General features: G+C 36.8%; 1 protein-coding gene across 2 annotated transcripts; it reads right to left on the reverse strand.

The window, feature by feature from the left end:
• Window position 1: 1 nt before the first annotated feature.
• Window positions 2-21,173, reverse strand: LOC125663897 (uncharacterized). Of its 2 annotated transcripts, XR_008801915.1 has the most exons (3): window positions 20,945-21,173; window positions 1,967-4,311; window positions 2-430 (listed from the first exon to the last, which is right to left on the reverse strand). XR_008801915.1 is itself a non-coding variant. In XM_048896321.2 (2 exons), the coding sequence occupies exon 2, from the start codon at window positions 4,298-4,300 to the stop codon at window positions 2,576-2,578; it is 1,725 nt and encodes a 574-aa protein (XP_048752278.1). In that variant the 5' UTR covers window positions 4,301-4,311; window positions 20,945-21,173; the 3' UTR covers window positions 2-2,575. The 2 variants fall into 2 exon arrangements, 1 of the variants encoding a protein (XP_048752278.1); XM_048896321.2 differs by having other exon boundaries at window positions 2-4,311.
• Between the last annotated feature and the right edge of the window lie 1,007 nt (window positions 21,174-22,180).

Here is a 22,180-nt window from a genome sequence, read left to right on the forward strand (position 1 = left end):
CTTCCTCTAGATGATTTATTCCAAGTATATTGGAAGAAATGCAAGAAAAACACATCACAGCCAACAAACCCCTATACTTGGCCGCCATTAACCCGGAGAAGGCATTCGACCAAGTACTTAGGAAAATCATCAGGTGTGCGATGCGCAAATTAGGTATTGATGAATGGTTAGTCAAGATTGTGCAGATCATGTACTCCGATGCAAGAAGTCGACGTTCGTGTAGGAGATGGCTATAGTGACAAGCTTAATGTCAAGGTTGGTGTAAGCACTATCACTCCAATTTCGTACAAGCTGCCCTTGGGAGCTCCTGTATGCTGACAATCTAGCAGTTGTTGACACCTCCATTAAGTCGCTGATCAAAAGCGTGGCCAAGAGGAACAGGAGTACTGCAAACGGTACAATATACACCCATCGTACAGTGAAATTCAACCTGGAAGCATATTGTGCACTCTGAATTGATACAACACACATTCTGAATAGAAAAGCCTTAAAGTGGGCCATGGTGCACCAATCCATCTGACATGTAAACTGATTATGTATTTCTCTGAGAGTGAGGTTGTGACAATTTGTCAATGCAATATCTATCTATGATGATAAAAAGTCCAGGAAACCATTTGATCTACTTTTAGCCCTAAAGTAGGTCATGGTGCACTAATTAAGTTGAAATGTTTGAAAGTGTTGTTGATTGTATTTCTCTGAAAGGGAGGTTGTGACTGCATTTTTGAGCAATACCTGTGACTATAAAAAAAAATCTGGAAAACTGTTTGACCTACTTCTACCCCTAAAGTACTGTAGGTCATAGTGTGCCAATCCAGCTGAAATGTTAACTGCACTTGTCTTCCTCCAAGAAGAAGCCTTTGACTAAATATCAGGGCAATAGCTGTATCCATAATGAAAAAAAGCCTTGAAAACTGTCTGACTTATTTTTAGTCCAAAAGTAGGTCAAAGATGGACCAATCCAGCTGAAATGCAAACTGAACTAGTATTCCTCTAAAAGGAAGCCTTTGACTAAATATCAGGGCAATATCTGTATCCGTAATGAAAAAAAAAAAACACCAGAAAACTGTTTGACCTATTTTTAGCTCAAAAGTAGGTCAAGGAAAGACCAATTCAGCTGAAATGCAGATTGAACATATATTCCTCCAAGAGGAAGCCTTTGACTGAACATCAGGGCAATATCTGTATCCGTAATGAAAAAAAAAGCCTTGAAAACTGTTTGACCTAATTTTCCAAAAAGTAGGTCAAGGATGGACCAATCCAGCTGAAATGCAAACTGAACTTTTATTCCTCCAAGAGGAAACCTTTGATTAAATATCACGGTAATATCTGTATCCGTAATATTAAAAAAAAAACGGAAAACTTTCACCTATTTTTAGCTCAAAGGTAGGTCAAGGATAGACCAATCCAGCTGAAATGCAAACAGAACTTGTAATCCTCCAAGAGGAAGTCTTTGACTAAATATCAGTGCAATATCTGCATCCATAATGAAGACAAGCCCAGAAAACTGTTTGACCTACTTTTAGTCCTAAGGTAGGTCATGGACGGACAGACCAATCCAGCTGAAATGCAAACTGAATTTGTATTCCTCTAAAAGGAAGCTTATGTGTAAATTTCAGGGTAATATCTGTATCTGTAACGAAAAAAAGTCCGGAAAACTGTTTGACCTACTTATAGCCCTAAAGTAGGTCAATAATGGACCAATCCAGCTGAAATGCAAACTCACTCTTACAATTCTTGAGGGAGATATTGTGACCAAATTTCAAAGTTGAACATGCATCCGTTATGGAAAACCGTTCGGAATACATGACCCTGGACAGACAGACAGTGCTATAACATAATACGTCCCGTCTAATGACGGGTGTATCAAAACAGTTTGGTGAAGAAAGGACTCGAGGTCAACGTGGGCAAGACCAAATTGATGATATCAGGCTTGAATATGGAATCGATGAGAAGATCAGAAAAGTACCCATGTTCAGTCTGCCTAAAAGGCACAGGCAAGGAACTCCATCTGTAACAGCTGCTCATGCTGGGTCCATAAGAAATGTAGAGGAATCGCAACCAGAGACCATCTGTATTCAACTTACATTAGACCTGTGTTGCTATATAGTTCTGAAACATGGGCATTAACAGCCGCCACTCTAGGGAAACTAATACGTAACAACAAAGTCATGATAAGATGGATCTGCCTTCTCAGTCCTGAAGTGAATGTCACCTTTGGGTCTCTTATTACTCAGCTTAACATCACTGATGGTATCCAGACATATAGACTGAGATGGTTAGGCCATGATGAGCGTAGTACAGGTTGGATATCATAGGTTCATACATTGAATGTCACTGGATATCGAGTTCCAGGTAGACCAAAGCTGACATCGGATGAAATTGAAACCTGGAGTCTACAGGACTGGATAGGATCAATCCACTGGATAACCAATAATGGAAAAACAAACTTCGACAGGACAGACTGGCCTCACTCTTGCAACAGGATACATTTGGCCTGGATAATCAAAATGGAGGAGGAAGAGGAGGAGGAGGATGATGATGATATAGTGTACGTTAATAAGTTGTGTGAAATCGATCAAGCCATAGTGTGTTCATACTTGTACACCAGAATTCTTGAGCGATCACCACAATATAACCGGTTTTCTTCATCAAAACACAGCCCTTGTGGAATCCAGGAATTACCCAAAACCAACAGGCGCCCCAAAAATTCACCGTCCCGGTCCAACAAATACACGTTGTTGCTGTAGATATCGACTACAGCGATGTTCAGTAGCATGTCGCAGCATATTCCAGTAGGGAGGAACCCGCTTCCAGTTTTAGTGGGACCGGAGTAGGACCACCGCTTCCCACCATTGAGATCTACCGCCACCACTGCCGTCCGGTCTGATGTAATAATGTTTAAGTTCGCGCTTTCTGTCACAAACTGAGGAAGACTGTAAAGGGCTGTGTTGTTGTTGTCAAACTCAATCTGTTGTTTTTCATTTCCCTTGCAGTCATACCGCATCACCATGGCGCGTCCCCCGTTTAACATTCCTACGAGAAGATCTCCCGTATAGCGCGAGGAAAAAATGCAAAGGGGCGTCCAATTTCCAGTTTTCCTGAAAGTGACCGCCTTTATGCTTGTTTTAGAAACACGTGAACTTGTTTGTTTGATCTGAACTTTGAGAATTCGTTTGTTTTCTGTGTCAGTGTAAAGAAGCACTCCATCTGATGTCACTGTGTGAAAACCAACACCACTTCTAGTTTGTAAAGTTTCCAGGACGTTTCCATGGAGACCCAACAGGTGTAGGAAACCACTCACATCGCTGACCCATATTTTATTGGAGGGAACACATGAGATATGACATGAGTTCAAGATCGGCAGACGGATGGTTTTCTGCCATGTCAAAGTGGGGATAAGGTTGGACGATTCATCAGACTGTGTGACATTGGCCCACTGAGCCGACACTAGATCTGGTTTATCATCATTTGAACTGTCTTTGGATTCGGGGAAGGGAGTCGTTGATAAGATTTCGGTGGCATACTGAGCTGAGAATTCCCTCTTTTCAACTGTTTTTGTAATTTTACTGTTATCGTCCTTCTTTGCACATTGTGCCGGCTTCAGTGATACATCATCCTTTCTAAGCTCTGTAACAGAAATGCCAACGTTTTCTTCATTGAGTCTGTTCTTCTCTGTCACAGATTCTGAATGTACTGTTCTCACACCTGTTTCACTATTTCTTCTTGTAAGGATTTTGGATTTATTGTCTTCTCCCTTGGGGTCTGCCTGTACCCTTTTTTTCCCGTGCTCCATCCATACCCATTTTTCCTCAGATTCCGCCTGTACCCTTTTTTCCTCAGGCTCCGTCCATACCCATTTTTCCGCAGGCTCTGCCTGTAGCCTTTTTTCCTCAGGCTCCGCCTGTACCTTCTTTTCCTCAGGCTCTGTCCATACCCATTTTCCCTCGGGCTCCGCCTGTACCCTTTTTTTCTCAGGCTCCGTCCATACCCATTTTTCCTCAGGCTCCACCTGTACCCTTTTTTCCTCAGGCTCCGTCCGCATCCTTCTTTCATCAGGCTCCATCCGTACCAATTTTTCCCCAGGCTCCGTCCGTACACTTTTTTCCTCAGGGTTTGACTGTACCCTTTTCTCGCTGTAGATGACGACATCATGATCTTTCGTGGCGTTACTCCTCAGGTGACCCCTCCTACAAGTCGAACAAAGGTCATCATGACACGTATTGCAGTGATATTCAACGTTTCCATCACACAGTGTACAAAGTATGAAGTGTTGAGCAGAGGCGAGTGTAACGTCATCCATTCCTGCTCTCGCTGCAAAAGAACAGACTTATACTATTATAACAGAAATAATGGTTTTCATGCTTTAATTACGCGGGTTTTAGTGTAAAAACTAATTATATGGCACTAATTGAGTTTGAGGCCAGTGCATGGATTTTGCATAGAAAAAAGTGTATTTGGGAAATCATCGGCATGCACACTAGCTAAGAAAAAGGGATGCAGCATTCAGGTCAAAGGTTAGGGAATGGTTATGCAATGTATTTGATCATTTGTCGAGCTTAGGCTTTGGGGTTCAGATGATATGGCCGAATTTGGTGATGCGGAGTTGCTGCTGGTAATAGTAGCAGAGCAGACCAATAGGAATATAACAACTTTCAGGTCTCTGACAAGGGGTCCTTATTTGGTAAGATGGAATCTTGGGTTGAACAAAAGTGAAGGTCATACACAAGAGTCTCCAGTGCCGAATTAAAACTCCTGTGACTGTTTGATTTTATAGGTAAGTCAATGATGTCGAGATATATGGTTTGGGGTGATATTATTTTGAAGTGTTTAGGTGGCTTAATATTAGATTTTTGTATTAATGTTATGATAAATTCCAGACAAAATGAATGATTTGATATTGTTTGGAGTGTTTATATGTAGACTTAACAAAATGGGATGCTTCTAAATGTTCCTCAATTAAGAACAGTCTCACGTAAACAGGCGTTTTGACTACTCCGCGCCAAAACTGTGGAACGCCTTACCACTCGGATTACACCAAGCCAAATCTCTGGACATTTATAAGCCACACCTCATTTTTATGTTCCCCAAACAAAGTTTGGGAACATATTGTTTTTACTCTGTTTCTTATTATGTTCCCCAAACAAAGTTTGGGAACATTGTTTTTACTCTGTTTCTTATTATTAAGGTCTTCCGTCTCCTGCGGAAGACCTTACTATTATTGTTCGCGTTCTTCTTCTTCATTATTAAGGTCTTCCGTCTCCTGCGGAAGACCTTACTATTATTGTTTGCATTCTTCTTCTTCATTATTAAGGTCTTCCGTCTCCTGCGGAAGACCTTACTATTATTGTTCGCGTTCTTCTTCTTCATTATTATTATTATTTTTATTATTATTATTATTATTATTATTATTTTCCTTGGTAGTACACGCGTTTTTCTCAGCCATTTCTCGATCGATTTTCACGAAATTTTCAGGAAAGATGTCTTTTGGTGACGAGACTTTGCTTGCAAAATTTCGTGCTTGACGTCACTTCTGGTCAGGAGTTATCTCTCTTTTAGTGACTTTTTGAAGGGCCTTGTTGTCCACACATCTCCTCCGTTAGTTTTGAAGCTAGAGTCTTGAAATTTCTACACAAGATAGAGTAAACATTTTAGAAGATTTGTGGGGGATTCGATTTTACCGGAGGCGATTTGCCTAAACGCTCGCCTGGACCTGAAAAAATGGATGCCAAAATTTTTCGCCGATTTCGGCGATTTTTGACCTTTCATCTCCTATATCTTTTTTCTTGCAAATATTTTGTTAAGACATGTAGAACAAAAGTTGTGCACATTTACAAGATCTTTTCGAAAATATCAAGATTTAGGGGCTAGCCCCTTAAATTAGGGATCTAGAAGGGCTCAAAGTCTAGATCAAATATCTCAAAAATCGTTAATATTTTGGTATAAGTCAAAGAACAAAAAATGTTCATCTCAACTATCCAAATCTATTCAGATAAAAATTTAGGTCATATGTTACGTAATAAGGGATTTTAAGGACCAAAACCATAAATTTTTTACCCCTTGTATCTCGAAAACGAGAAATATTTTGAAAAGCAATAAAGGACAAAAATTGTTCAGAATGATGATCTGAACAATATGCATATTTCGTTTTTACCCTATGTGGCCCCGTTAGGGAGCTACAGTTTGGCCCCTAAAAATTACTTCTAGAAATAACTCGAGAACGGTAAAGAATTTCTAAATACTTGTTGAACAAAAAATGTTTGAAATGTCATGACCTTTCTTACGATATCAAGCAAAAGGGGCTGACCCTTTCAATTAGGGGCCCAGAAGGGTCCAAAGGTTTATGAGAATATCTCAGAAACTATTAATATTTTGTAATAAGTCATTGAAGCGGAAATGTTCATCTCAACGAGCTTGTTCTTATCAAATCAAAAAGTAGGTCATATGTTACGTAATAAGGGATTTTAAGGGCCAAAATCATAAATAATTGACGCCTCATATCTTGAAAACGACAAATATTTTGAAAAGCATTATTGAACAAAAGTTGTTCAGAATGATAATCTAAACAATATGTACATTTCGTTTTTTCCCTATGTGGCCCCGTTAGGGAGCTACAGTTTGGCCCCTAAATATTTCTTGTAGAGATAACTCGAGAACGGTAAAGAATTTCTAAATACTTGTTGAGCAAAAAATGTTTAAAATGACAAGGCCTTTCTTACGATATCAAGCAAAACGGGCTGGCCCTTTAAATTAGGGGTTCAGAAGGGTCCAAATGTTTTTGAGAATATCTCAGAAACTATTAATATTTTATAATAAGTTGTAGAAGCGGAAATGTTCATCTCAACGAGCTTGATCTTATCAAATCAAAAAGTAGGTCATATGTTATGTAATTAGAGATTTTAAGGGCCAAAATCGTAAATATTTGACGCCTCATATCTTTAAAACGACATATTTTTTGAAAAGCATTATTGAACAAAAGTTGTTCAATGTGTCATAACCTATCGATCAATATCAAAAAATGGGTCTGTGGGCCTCATGGCTCGCCTGTAGAGTCGATTTTTGTCGATATCAGTCGATTTCAAAAACTTGTAACTGGTAAATATTTTATAAGGACATATTGAACAAAAGTTGTTCAGTTTATCGAGATCTATCGATTGATATCAAGAAATAGGCCTATGGTCCTAATGGCTCGCCTGTAGAGTCGATTTTTTGTCAATATCGGTCGATCTCAATAACTTTTTACAGGTAAATATTTTGTAAAGACATATAGAACTAAAGTTGTTGAGTCTATAGAGGGCTAACAAATGGCATCAAGAAATAGGCCTGCGGGCCTTATGGCTCGCCTGGACAGTCGAATTTCAAACGAATTTCACCGCAACTTTGCTTCAGAAGCTTATGATATGAAAAATTGAGTATATCTAAAGTGTCTTAAAGTCGGAAACTAAATTGGGACTCATTTGTCTTTTTTTTTTTTTTAACTCTGAGTGCATCAACAAATCGGACGGAAGACCTACTCGTTGCTCGCAACGAGATCGTGTCTAGTTATTATTATTATTCTTTTTTTTTCTCCTTACCGATTTTTGTGCAGAAGATTTCTCGGAGATGGCTGGATCGATTTGCTTCAAATTTTCAGGATTGATGCGTTGCCATTTGAAGTTTGTACCGCCGTTTCAATTTTTGAAAAATCACTTCCGGTTGGAAGTTATCCCCCTTTTATCGATTTTCAGATGACCATTTTGTCCAGACAAAAACTCAAAAACGATAAAAGCTAGAGTGCTGAAATTTTCAGTGATGTTAGACGACATGTTGTAGTTGTGCACCTGGGTTTTCAAAATTTCCGGAAGTGCCTAGTACGGAAGCTCGGTAGGGGTCGAAAATGGAGTTTTAAAAAGTGTCCAATTTTTTTCCACGTTTTGAATCATAACTTTTTACTCGTAAATATTTTGTTTAGACATATATAACAAAACTTGTACAGTTTATTGAGATCTTTTGTGCCATATCAAGAAATGGGCCCATGGGCCTCATGGCTCGCCTGAACCATTGAATTTCTGTTACAATGATTAACTTTTTTCTCACGAAACTTTTGATAAGACATGTAGAATAAAAGTTGTTCAGTTTTGCAAGTTCTATCTATTGATATCTAAAAATAGGCCTCCGGGCGTCATGGCTCGCCTGAACAGTCGAATTTGTATCGCAATTAATAAAATTAATAACTTTTTCCTCGAGAAACTTTTGACAAGACATGTAGAACAAAAGTTGTTCAGTTTCGCAAGCGTTAACTAACGATGTTAAGAAATAGGCCTTCGGGTCTCATGGCTCACCTGAACAGTTGGGTTATTGTTGCAATCTATAACATTTTTGTCAAGAAACTTTTAATAAGATATCTATAACAAAAGTTGTTGAGATTTGCAAGATCTTTCGAACAACATTATGAAAAAGGCGAACGGGCCTCATGGCTCGCCTGAAGAGTTTGATTAGTGTCACAATCAATAACTTTTTTCTGGAGAAACTTTTGATAAGACATGTAGAACAAAAGTTGTTCAGTTTCGCAAGCGTTAACTAACAATGTTAAGAAATAGGCCTGCGGGTCTCATGGCTCACCTGAACAGTTGGGTTATTGTTGCAATCTATAACATTTTTGTCGAGAAACTTTTAATAAGACATCTAGAACAAAAGTTGTTCAGTTTTGCAAGATCTTTCCAACAACATCATGAAAAAGGCCAACGGACCTCATGGCTCACCTGAACAGTTTGTTAGTGTCACAATTACTAACTTTTTTCTCGAGAATCTTTTGATAAGACATGTGGAACAAAAGTTGTTCAGTTTTGCAAGATCTTTCAAACGATATCAAGAAAAAGGCCCACGGGCCTTATGACTCGCCTTAACAGTCTGATAAATGTCGCATAACTTTATACTCGTAAATATTTTGTTTAGAGATATATAACAAAAGTTGTATAGTTTATTGAGGTCTTCCGTGCCGTATCCAGAAATGGGCCTATGGGTCTCATGGCTCGCCTGAACCATTGAATTTCTGTTACAATGATTAACTTTTTCCTCATGAAACTTTGATAAAACATGTAGAATAAAAGTTGTTCAGTTTTGCAAGTTCTATCTATAGATATAAAAAAAAAAGGCCTCCGTGCGTCATGGCTCGCCTGAACAGTGGAATTTGTATCACAATTAATAACATTAATAACTTTTTTCTCGAGAAACTTTTGACAAGACATGTAGAACAAAAGTTTCGCAAGCGTTAACTAACGATGTTAAGAAATAGGCCTGCGGGTCTCATGGCTCACCTGAACAGTTGGGTTATTGTTGCAATCTATAACATTTTAGTCAAGAAACTTTTAATGAGACATCAAGAAAAAGGCCCACGGGCCTTATGACTCGCCTTAACAATCTGATAAATGTCGCAATCAATAACTTTTTTCTCAAGAGAATTTTGATAGGACATGTAGAGCAAAATTTGTTCAGTTTTGCGAGATATATCTAGCATTATATATAAAAAAAAAGATAGGCCTCCGGGCGACATGACTCGCCTGATCAGTCGAATTTGTATCGCAGTAAATAACATTATTAACTTTTTTCTCGAAAAAAGGCTGACCTCTCTAATTAGTGCCCGAGAGGGGCAGAGAGTCTTTAATTTATAACACTTAAATGATTAATATTTGTAAAACATTACTGAAGCTAAATTCTACGTTTAGACAATATATTTGTATCATTATTTATGAACGAAAATCTCAGTCAAATTCTTATCTCATCACATCTAAAATTGGACGGAAGACCCACTCGTTGCTCGCAACGAGATCGCATCTAGTTATTATTATTATTCTTTTTTTTTCTCCTTACCGATTTTTGTGCAGAAGATTTCTCGGAGATGGATGGATCAATTTGCTTCAAATTTTCAGGATTGATGCGTTGCCATTTGAAGTTTGTACCGCCGTTTCAATTTTTGAAAAATCACTTCCGGTTCGAAGTTATCCCCCTTTTATCGATTTTCAGATGACCATTTTGTCCAGACAAAAACTCAAAAACGATAAAAGCTAGAGTGCTGAAATTTTCAGTGATGTTAGACGACATGTTGTAGTTGTGCACCTGGGTTTTCAAAATTTCCGGAAGTGCCTAGTATGGAAGCTCGGTAGGGGTCGAAAATGGACTTTAAAAAAGTGTCTCATTTTTCTCCACGTTTTAAATCATAACTTTTTACTCGTAAATATTTTGCTTAGACATATGTAACAAAAGCTGTACAGTTTATTGAGATCTTTCGTGTCATATCAAGAAATGGGCCCATAGGCCTCATGGCTCGCCTGAACCATTGAGTTTCTGTTACAATGATTAACTTTTTTCTCACGAAACTTTTGATAAGACATGTAGAATAAAAGTTGTTCAGGTTTGCAAGATCTATCTAATGATATCAAAAAATAGGCCTCAGGGCGTCATGGCTCGCCTGAACAGTCGAATTTGTATCACAATTAATAACATTAATAACTTTTTTCTCGAGAAACTTTTGACAAGACATGTTGAACAAAAGTTGTTCAGTTTCGCAAGGGTTAACTAACGATGTTAATAAATAGGCCTTCGGGTCTCATGGCTCACCTGAACAGTTGGGTTATTGTTGCAATCTATAACATTTTTGTCAAGAAACTTTTAATAAGACATCTTGAACAAAAGTTGTTCAGTTTTGCAAGATCTTTCGAACAACATCATGAAAAAGGCCAACGGGCCTCATGGCTCGCCTGAACAGTTTGATCAGTGTCACAATTACTAACTTTTTTCTCGAGAATCTTTTGATAAGACATGTAGAACAAAAGTTGTTCAGTTTTGCAAGATCTTTCAAACGATATCAAGAAAAAGGCCCACGGGCCTTATGACTCGCCTTAACAGTGATAAATGTTGCATAACGTTATACTCGTAAATATTTTGTTTAGACATATATAACAAAAGTTGTACAGTTTATTGAGATCTTTCGTACCGTATCAAGAAATGGGCCCATGGGCCTCAAGGATCGCCTGAACCATTGAGTTTCTGTTACAATGATTAACTTTTTCCTTACGAAACTCTGATAAAACATGTAGAATAAAAGTTGTTCAGTTTTGCAAGATCTATCTAATGATATCAAAAAATAGGCCTACGGGCGTCATGGCTCGCCTGATTAGTCGAATTTGTATCACAATTAATAACATTAATAACTTTTTTCTCGAGAAACTTTTGATAAGATATGTAGAACAAAAGTTGTTCAGATTCGCAAGCGTTACTAACGATTTAAGAATAAGGCCTGCGGGTCTCATGGCTCACCTGAACAGTTGGGTTATTGTTGTAATCTATAACATTTTAGTCAAGAAACTTTTAATGAGACATCTAGAGCAAAAGTTGTTCAGTTTTGCAAGATGTTTCAAACAACATCATGAAAAAGGCGAACAGGCCTCATGGCTCGCCTGAAGAGTTTGATTAGTGTCACAATCAATAGCTTTTTTCTGGAGAAACTTTTAATAAAACATGTAGACCAAAAGTTGTTCAGGTTTGCAAGATCTTTCAAACGATATCAAGAAGGCCCACGGGCCTTATGACTCGCCTTAACAGTCTGATAAATGTCGCAATCAATAACTTTTTTCTTAAGAAAATTTCCATAGGACATGTAGAAAAAAATTTGTTCAGTTTTGCGAGATATATCTAGAATGATATTAAAAAAAAAAAATAGGCCTCCGGGCGGCATGACTCGCGTGATCAGTCGAATCTGTATCGCAGTAAATAACATTATTAACTTTTTTCTCGAAAAAAAGCTGACCCCTTTAATTAGTTGCCGAGAGGTAGAGAGAGTCTTTAATTTATAACATTTAAATGATCAATATTTGTAAAACATTACCAAAGCTAAATTGTACGTCTAGACAATATATTTGTATCATTATTTATGAACGAAAATGTCAGTCAAATTCTTATCTAATCACATCTAAATTTGGACGGAAGACCCACTCGTTGCTCGCAACGAGATCGAATCTAGTTATTATTATTATTCTTTTTTTTTCTCCTTACCGATTTTTGTGCAGAAGATTTCTCGGAGATGGCTGGATCGATTTGCTTCAAATTTTCAGGATTGATGCGTTGTCATTTGAAGTTTGTACCGCCGTTTCAATTTTTGAAAAATCACTTCCGGTTGGAAGTTATCCTCCTTTTATCGATTTTTAGATGACCATTTTGTCCAGACAAAAACTCAAAAACCAAAAAAGCTAGAGTGCTGAAATTTTCAGTGATGTTAGACGACATGTTGTAGTTGTGCACCTGGGTTTTCAAAATTTCCGGAAGTGCCTAGTATGGAAGCTCGGTAGGGGTCGAAAATGGACTTTAAAAAAGTGTCCAATTTTTTTCTACGTTTTAAATCATAACTTTTTACTCGTAAATATTTTGTTTAGATATATAAAACAAAAGTTGTACAGTTTATTGAGATCTTTCGTGTCATGTCAAGAAAGAGGCCCATGGGCCTCATGGCTCGCCTGAACCATTGAATTTCTGTTACAATGATTAACTTTTTTCTCACGAAACTTTTGATAAGACATGTAGAATAAAAGTTGTTCAGTTTCGCAAGATCTATTTAATGATATCTTAAAAAAGGCTCCTGGGCGTCATGGCTCGCCTGAACAGTCGAATTTGTATCGCAATTAATAACATTGATAACTTTTTTCTCGAGAAACTTTTCACAAGACGTGTAGAACAAAAGTTGTTCAGTTTTGCAAGCGTTAACTAACGATGTTAAGAAATAGGCCTGCGGGTCTCATGGCTCACCTGAACAGTTGGGTTATTGTTGCAATCTATAACATTTTTGTCAAGAAACTTTTAATAAGACATCTAGAACAAAAGTTGTTCAGTTTTGCAAGGTCTTTCGAACAACATCATGAAAAAGGCCAACGGGCCTCATGGCTCGCCTGAACAGTTTGATCAGTGTCACAATTACTAACTTTTTTCTCGAGAATCTTTTGATAAGACATGTAGAACAAAAGTTGTTCAGTTTTGCAAAATCTTTCAAACGATATCAAGAAAAAGGCCCACGGGCCTTATGACTCGCCTTAACAGTGACAAATGTCGCATAACTTTATACTCGTGAACATTTTGTTTAGACATATATAACAAAAGTTGTACAGTTTATTGAGATCTTTCGTGTCGTATAGGGAAATGGGCCAATTGGCCTCATGGCTCGCCTGAACCATTGAATTTCTGTTACAATGATTAACTTTTTCCTCACGAAACTTTGATAAAACATGTAGAATAAAAGTTGTTCAGTTTTGCAAGTTCTATATAATGATATAAAAAAATAGGCCTGCGGGCGTCATGGCTCGCCTGAACAGTCGAATTTGTATCACAATTAATAACATTAATAACTTTTTTCTCGAGAAACGTTTGATAAAACATGTAGAACAAAAGTTATTCAGATTCGCAAACGTTAACTAACGATGTTAAGAATAAGGCCTGCGGGTCTCATGGCTCACCTGAACAGTTGGGTTATTGTTGCAATCTACAACATTTTTGTCAAGAAACTTTTAATGAGACATCTAGAGCAAAAGTTGTTTTGCAAGATGTTTCAAACAACATCATGAAAAAGGCGAACGGGCCTCATGGCTCGCCTGAACAGTTTGATTAGTGTCACAATCAATATCTTTTTTCTGCAGAAACTTTTGATATAACATGTAGACCAAACCAAAAGTTGTTCAGGTTTGCAAGATCTTTCAAACGATATCAAGAAAAAGGCCCACGGGCCTTATGACTCGCTTTAACAGTCTGATAAATGTCGCAATCAATAACTTTTTTCTCAAGAAAATTTCCATAGGACATGTAGAACAAAATTTGTTCAGTTTTGCGAGATATATCTAGAATGATATCAAAAAATAGGCCTCCGGGCCGCATGACTCGCCTGATCAGTCGAATCTGTATCGCAGTAAATAACATTATTAACTTTTTTCTCCAAAAAATGCTGATCCTTTTAATTATTTGCCGAGAGGGAGAGAGAGTCTTTAATTTATAACATTTAAATTATCAATATTTGTAAAACATTACCGAAGCTAAATTGTACGTGTAGACAATATATTTGTATCATTATTTATGAACGAAAATGTCAGTCAAATTCTTATCTAATCACATCTAAATTTGGACGGAAGACCCACTCGTTGCTCGCAACGAGATCGAATCTAGTTATTATTCTTTTTCTCCGGTACTTTTTTGTCCGGTAGTGTTCTCAGAAACTACAAAAGGGATCGATATGAAACTTTCCAGGATGATAGCATAGCGTTTGTAGATGTGCATAGTGATAGTCATTTTGTTTGCACATGCATGCACGCGCGCGCACGTGCATTGCAATTTTGGTACAAAAAATGGAAAATCAGAATATTGAAGGAAGCGATATAAAACCTAAATAGGATGATAGTATATCATTTGTACATATGAAAAATAATAGTTATTTTGCCAGCACGCGCACGCATGCGCGTGCACGCGCATTACAAAATTTGTACGCTAACTTTGGAATCAGTCTAACTTTTTTGTTCTTCATTGAAATGGCTTGAAATTCATATCATAAGTAGATATTGAGACCCTTAACTGATTTACATGGTCAAAATTACCAATTTGCACGCGCATGCACGTGCGCTTCATTTTGATTGGATAATGCTAAAACGTTTGTAACTATCTTATTTATGAAGCGAATGAGATGATATTCACAGCATATGTAGACAATATGTGTATCTATATGTTGGTGTAACAAAAAATGCCAATGCACACGCGCATGCGCGTGCAACGTTTTTTAAATGTTCAATTTTTAAAGGACGATAACGTTTTTGTTTTTCATCAAATTCTATTCATATTAGGGGTTTAGATGTATCTTGGTACTCCTTACAAATTGCTGTGGTTAGAATTACTGCTCAGCACGGGCATGCACCTGTGCTGATTTCTGATTGGACGATTTTAAAATCGCTATAACTTCCTTATATTTGGTGGAAACGTTATGAAATTCATACTGTGGGTATATGATACAAATGCCTGTTGAACGACATCAACAAAAATTCGGAATCATACACGCGTGCGCGTGTATGCACGTGCAACGTTTTCTTTCATTTCTTGGTACTGAAATGACCATATTGAACGTACTACATGTAATTAAAGGCTAAAATAAAATGATTTTTTCCTATAGATTCACAAGGACATCACTTTTTAATTGAGGGAGGTTTGGGGAACATCTGTAACAGTCCCCGTTACAATTAGAACTAGTTATTATTAGGGTCTTCCGTCTTCAGCGGAAGAACCTTATATTATTCTATTGTTGATTTTTCACTTTTCTTATTATTATTATTATTAGGGCTTTCCACCTTTCTGTGGAAAGTCCTATTGTTATTGTTCTGTTTATTATTTTCCTGCCGTCAAAAAAAAATTTCGTCTTAAGACTTTTTGAAAAACTTTATAGTCCATCATATAGTACTTCTTGAGAAACGAATACAGTTCACCCTGCGTAATTGAACTTTGACCCCTTACGGAGTTATTGGACCTTTCGCAGAAATCATTGTTAGCGCTTCTACTTTGTAACCGTAAATGATAGGAGGATGAAACCTTTTCTAAAACATAGAGGGTAATTAGTAGAAGCGAAGAATTTAAAATGAAGGGATTCGGTGTCCCTTAAAGGGAGTTAATGCCTCTTTATGTTTTGCGATTTATTCGTAAAACATGTCGAGCTTGAGAACGGTTTGTCGTAGAGACATGGGACCAACTGGAATAGGATCGGTGACCTTTGACCTTGAAAATTAGGTCAAGGTCAAAGGTCAAGGTCATCAGAAAAGAGGAAAAAATAGCACTTTTTATACTCTCTTTCCTGCTTAAGATAGCGTTGAAATATTATATGGGTAAGTATTGACTTCTTGATTGGTTTTGATAGTATGCATTACAACTTTGAACTTTGACCCTTCTGTGAATTTCGGAGACTCGCGTCGAAAACCTTGTTATCGCTACTCCTACTTAACGGAAAGTCATAGAGACACGAAACCTTCGCTAATGAATTCACAGTAAAACCCTCTTGCAAAGAAAAAATAATCAAAGGGATACGAAAACCCTTAAGCATAGTTATTGCCCCTGAAAGTCTCCAATATCATTATCTAAGCCTATAACTTTTATATTAATATAGATAGAGACATGGGGCCACTTGCTTTAAGATCGATGACCTTTGACCTTCAAAATGAGGTCAAGGTCAAAGGTCAAGGTCATCATCATTTTTTTTCCATTTTAAAGGTCTTTCAAAGGATTTTTAGCATTGAGAAACTAACCGAAAGTAACCGAAAACCCCTAAACAAATTATTGCCCCTGAATGTCTTGATTAACGTTTTTAAGCTGATAGCTTTTACATTAATATAGATAGAGACATGGGATCATTTGCATTAAGAGCGATGACCTTTGACCTTCAAAATGAGGTCAAAGTCATCGTGAAAATTATTATTTAAATTTTCAAGGTCGTTTTGAGTTTCGTACATCATCTTAAATATTCTTAAATATCTTTTTTTAAATCATTGTAGGTGGAAAGCCCTCTAATTGTTCGCGAACAATTAGGATTACTAGTTATTTTTATTCTTCTTTTTTTTCCTTACCGATTTTGTGCAGAGGATTTTTCAGAGATGGCTTGACCGATTTACTTCAAATTTTAAGGGTTGATACATTTCTATTTGAAGTTTATATCTTTTTTTGGATTTTTGAAAATTCACTTCCGGTTGGAAGTTATCCCCCTTTTATCGATTTTCAGATGACCATTTTGTCCAGCCAAAATCTCAAAAAGGATAAAAGCTAGAGTGCTGAAATTTTCAGTGATGTTAGACGACATGTTGCAGTTGTGCACATCGGTTTTAAAAATTTCCGGAAGTGCCTAGTATGGAAGCTCGGTAGGGGTCGAAAATGGAGTTTTAAAAAGTGTTCCATTTTTTTCCACGTTTTAAATCATAACTTTTTATTCGTAAATATTTTGCTTAGACATATATAACAAAAGTTGTACAGTTTATTGAGATCTTTCGTGTCATATCAAGAAATGGGCCCATAGGCCTCATGGCTCACCTGAACCATCGAATTTCTGTTACAATGATTAACTTTTTTTCTCACGAAACTTTTGATAAGACATGTAGAATAAAAGTTGTTTAGTTTTGCAAGATCTATCTACTGATATCAAAAACTAGGCCTCAGGGCGTCATGGCTCGCCTGAACAGTCGAATTGTATCACAATTAATAACATTGATAACTTTTTTCTCGAGAAACTTTTGACAAGACATGTAGAACAAAAGTTGTTCAGTTTCGCAAGCGTTAACTAACGATGTTAAGAAATAGGCCTGCAGGTCTCATGGCTCACCTGAACAGTTGGGTTATTGTTGCAAGCTATAACATTTTTGTCAAGAAACTTTTAATAAGACATCTAGAACAAAAGTTGTTCAGTTTTGCAAGATCTTTCGAACAACATCATGAAAAAGGCGAACGGGCCTCATGGCTCGCCTGAACAGTTTGATTAATGTCACAATCAATAACTTTTTTCTCGAAAAACTTTTGATAAGACATGTAGAACAAAAGTTGTTCAGTTTTGCAAGATCTTTCAAACGATATCAAGAAAAAGGCCCACGGGCCTTATGACTCACCTTAACAGTCTGATAAATGTCGCAATCAATAACTTTTTTCTCAAGAAAATTTTAATAGGACATGTAGAACAAAATTTGTTCAGTTTTGCGAGGTATATCTAGAATGATATTTAAAAAAAGGCCTCTGGGCGACATGACTTGCCTGATCAGTCGAATTTGTATCGCAGTAAATAACATTATTAACTTTTTTGTCGAAAAAAAGGCTGACCCCTTTCATTAGTGGCCGAGAGCGGCAAGGATTCTTTAATTCATAGCACTTAAATGATCAATATTTGTAAAACATTACCGAAGCTAAATTGTACGTCTAGACAATATATTTGTATCATTATTTATGAACGAAAATGTCAGTCAAATTCTTATCTCATCACATCTAAAATTGGACGGAAGACCCACTCGTTGCTCGCAACGAGATCGCATCTAGTTATTATTATTATTCTTTTTCTCCGGTACTTTTTTGTCCGGTAGTGTTCTCAGAAACTACAAAAGGGATCGATATGAAACTTTCCAGGATGATAGTATAGCGTTTGTAGATGTGCATAGTGATAGTCATTTTGTCTTCACGTGCATGCACGCGCGCGCACGTGCATTGCAATTTTGGTACAAAAAATGGAAAATCAGAATATTAAAGGGATCGATATGAAACCTAAATATGATGGTAGTATATCATTTGTAGATATCAAAAATGATATTTATTTTGTCTGCACGCGCACGCATGCGCGTGCACGTGCATTACAAAATTTGTACTCTAACTTTGGAATCAGTCTAACTTTTTTGTTCTTCATTGAAATGGCTTGATATTCATATCATAAGTAGATATTGAGACCCTTAACTGATTTGCATGGTCAAAATTACCAATTTGCACGCGCATGCACGTGCGCTTCATTTTGATTGGATAGTACTAAAACGTCTGTAACTATCTTATTTATGAAGCGAATGAGATGATATTCACAGCATACGTAGACAATATGTGTATCTATATTTTGGTGTAACAAAAAATGCCAACGCACACGCGCATGCGCGTGCAACGTTTTTCAAATGTTCAATATTTAAAGTACGATAACGTTTTTGTTTTTCATCAAATTCTATTGATATTAGGGATTTAAATGTGTCTTGGTACTCCTTACAAATTGCTGTGGTTAGAATTACTGCTCAGCACGTGTATGCACGTGTGCTGAATTCTGATTGGACGATTTTGAAATCGCTATAACTTCCTTATATGTGGTGGAAAGGTTACGAAATTCATACTGTGGGTATATGATACAAATGCCTGTTGAACGACATAAACAAAAATTCGGAATCGTACACGCATGCGCGTGTATGCACGTGCAACGCTTTCTTTCATTTCTTGGTACTGAAATGACCATATTGAACGTACTACATGTAATTAAAGGATAAAATAAAATGATTTTTTCCTATAGATTCACAAGGACATCACTTTTTAATTGGGGGAGGTTTGGGGAACATCTGTAACGGTCCCCGTTACAATTAGAACTAGTTTAAATATTGCTTTTAATATCTAGCTTAAAGACAACTCTGGGTTATTTAAAAACTGTTTTAAAGACTCCTAGTGTATTACAATCATATGCATGTACATACCATCATTTTCTATGTAGGACATTGTTGTTTTTACTTTGAATTGTATGCTTTTTATGTAAAGCGCTTTAGAGAATTGATTAGGGCGCTATATAAGTCTTAGTATTGTATTGTATTGTAAAACAGTTATGAAAAAGAGTAGCTGAATTGGAACTCCTGTGTGTATATTGATTATACAGGTCAGGAAGAGAATACTTCCTGGCTTGGAAGAAATTGGGTTAGCTTGGTCCATTAAAATCGGCACATGTTAGTCGCCAATAATATCATCGTATGATTTTCTTGTGAGCACAAACTCGTATCGGTTCCAATGTACCAGGGCCCTCAACTATCGCAAAAATAAAGGTGATATAGGAACTGGAAAAATCCTCGTACACATTCAAGTGAAGATCCTACATAATAAGACCCTTTCTTCACTTTGATATGTTTTGCAATAGGAAATTAAGTGTTCCATCTCATACCAAGTGCAACAGACTGCGATATTACAAATAGATTCATTCCTTAAATCAGAATATAATATGTGACAGAAAAACTTAAAATTGTGAATTTACTGGATGATATTAATCAATATGGGAATCTTTGATATCTTTTCACCCTGGTAACGCTACATCTTCCATCTTTTCACCCTGCGTTATTTTCACTTTCAAGCATTTCGTCAAAATAAAGACTATTATGAACTCCAATTTAGTAAGAAATTGAAGGTCTTTTTATGTTTTTGTGACACATTATCATGGTTTTTTCTCGAATTATTTCAAACCTTGAATTCAGCTCATGAAGCAAACATCCGTGCGAATTTTCTTAGGTACTCGATATTAAACACGAGTGTTTGAGAAAAGTAACTACTTTCATTCAAAGCATGAGGCATATTCTGTTCCTTAATACTTCTGTGCGTTCCGTGCGATAGGAACTCTCGTGATGTTCTTTTTGAGAAAAATAAATAGACCGATCGCTTCAAAAATCTGGAACCCGTGCGTTACTGAATTTTTTCACCATGGTCACGATGGTCCGCGGTGTTCTTGGACTATTTCTCTTTACCATCGTCCAAATGTGGAAATAATTACCAAATATGGAGACAAGGTAAGGTCAGATGATTTTCAGCCTTTATGTTTGAATAACTTCTAAGTCAATGATATAAATATTTTTACGTACCTGAAAGTTCATATTCACGAAAATAAGCCTAAATTTAAATTATAAAATGTCCATTCTTCAGTTTGTGAAACAGGGGATAAAGGTCGCACACACTGCGAATCCGCTAAATGCGGACTACCCGCAGCATAATTAAGTTGATAACATTAATTGCGTTGCATGTCCACATAAATAAGTAGCATGCCAGCATAGATAAGTTGCATGTTGACATAATTATTTTGCATATCAATATAATTAACATGCATGTCGACATAAATAAGCCTCGTGTTAACATACTTTTCTTGCAGGTTTGCATAAAATTTATCTTGCATGTAGGGGGCAGAAATATGCCACCATAAATGAAAGAGATTGAAACAGCATAGATTTACTACTTATTACAGACAACGCATTAGTATTTATATGTATCATAATAAATATTCTGAAATAACAGCTCAATTGTGGCCTTCTGCAATATACGCATTTAGCTCAACAACAACAACAACCGTAACCAACCCCACCCCCTTCCCTAAAGTGGAGTGGAGAAACGGCCTTTGTTTACAGTCCTACATTTGAAGAATCAATTAAGCATCATACAGTACCTGGATTTAACGTACTGCAGCCATGAGTCACAATGTATAACCATACAGGACACCCATAGTCCTGTTATGTCGGTGATAACTCAGAATAAAACAGATCTGACAAACATTGACACAGTAATAGAGATTAAAGTATTAATGTGTGCATACCTGTACTTTACGTGTCATCCATGCACATACTTTTTATCAAAATGTATCTGGTTATAACTGATAAAGAAACGGACATTAAAGTGACGTGTGCATGCATGTAATTTTTTTTATCCATGCAGAAACCTTTATCAAAATGTATCTGGCCATAAGTGAGTCATAATTTCATTTTTCATCATATATTGCATTGAAAAATGCCTGTTCCAAAAAATTATACTAATTGCAACTTAATTTCCAACTCATTTTTTAAGGATATGATATCGTTAAATATGCAGAATTGTTGGTAGATTCTTCACATACAAAATGATTGTATCTGTGGGCATTGCGGTGATATCATGTGTTCAATGCAAAATTTAAAGAAACAACTGAGGTTAGAAATGTTGCCAACATGATTTCTTAAATCATTCTCAATTAATGTATCACAATTCGCTCTAGCTGCAGCTCTCTAAGAAAATACTGAGACAGACCGTCTGATCTGTCCCAATATTTTTTCATAGAATTAGTTTTCCAGCTTTTGTTTGGCATCTTAGGAAAGGAAAATTTAAACAATTTTGCATAATTAGGTGGGGTGGGGATAATAATGATAATTAATAAAATAAATTTATGTAGCGCCTTACCTAAAAAGTACTCTAAAACGCTTTACAGAATGTTAAAAATACAAATATCAAATCTTCCAAATGATAAATACACATAAAAATACAGTTCACACAAAATAAAAGCTAAAACACTATATTGGCATAAATTTCTAGGGAAAAAATAAATACATATACAAAACAAAACCACAGCCCACCTTTCCAGAATGCCGCTTCCACCTCGTCAAACCTCCGCTCTTCATAAGTCGTTGTCTTGGTTACAGGGACTGTAACCAGACAGGCCAGGGGCGGTTTCAAGAATCGCGCGGGGGGGGGGGGGGGGGCAACTGTATGAGGCAGGGTATATGGGGGTCGCCTTAAGGCCCCCATTGGGTCCAGGGCAAAAGCCAAAGAAGAGGGAGTCCACTCTCAGGCCCTTCAGGCCTTTGATTTAAAACTATTTCCCTTTGATTACATCTTCATAAGTCGAGGGTGATTGATTCGTTACCTCATACTAACC

This window comes from Ostrea edulis, chromosome 1 (genome assembly GCF_947568905.1).
Source record: "Ostrea edulis chromosome 1, xbOstEdul1.1, whole genome shotgun sequence".
Lineage (NCBI taxonomy): Eukaryota > Metazoa > Mollusca > Bivalvia > Ostreida > Ostreidae > Ostrea > Ostrea edulis.

Coding starts and splice junctions, on each gene's coding strand:
- LOC125663897 (XM_048896321.2), bottom strand. CDS start 4,300: ATGGATGACGTTACACTCGCCTCTGCTCAACACTTCATACTTTGTACA.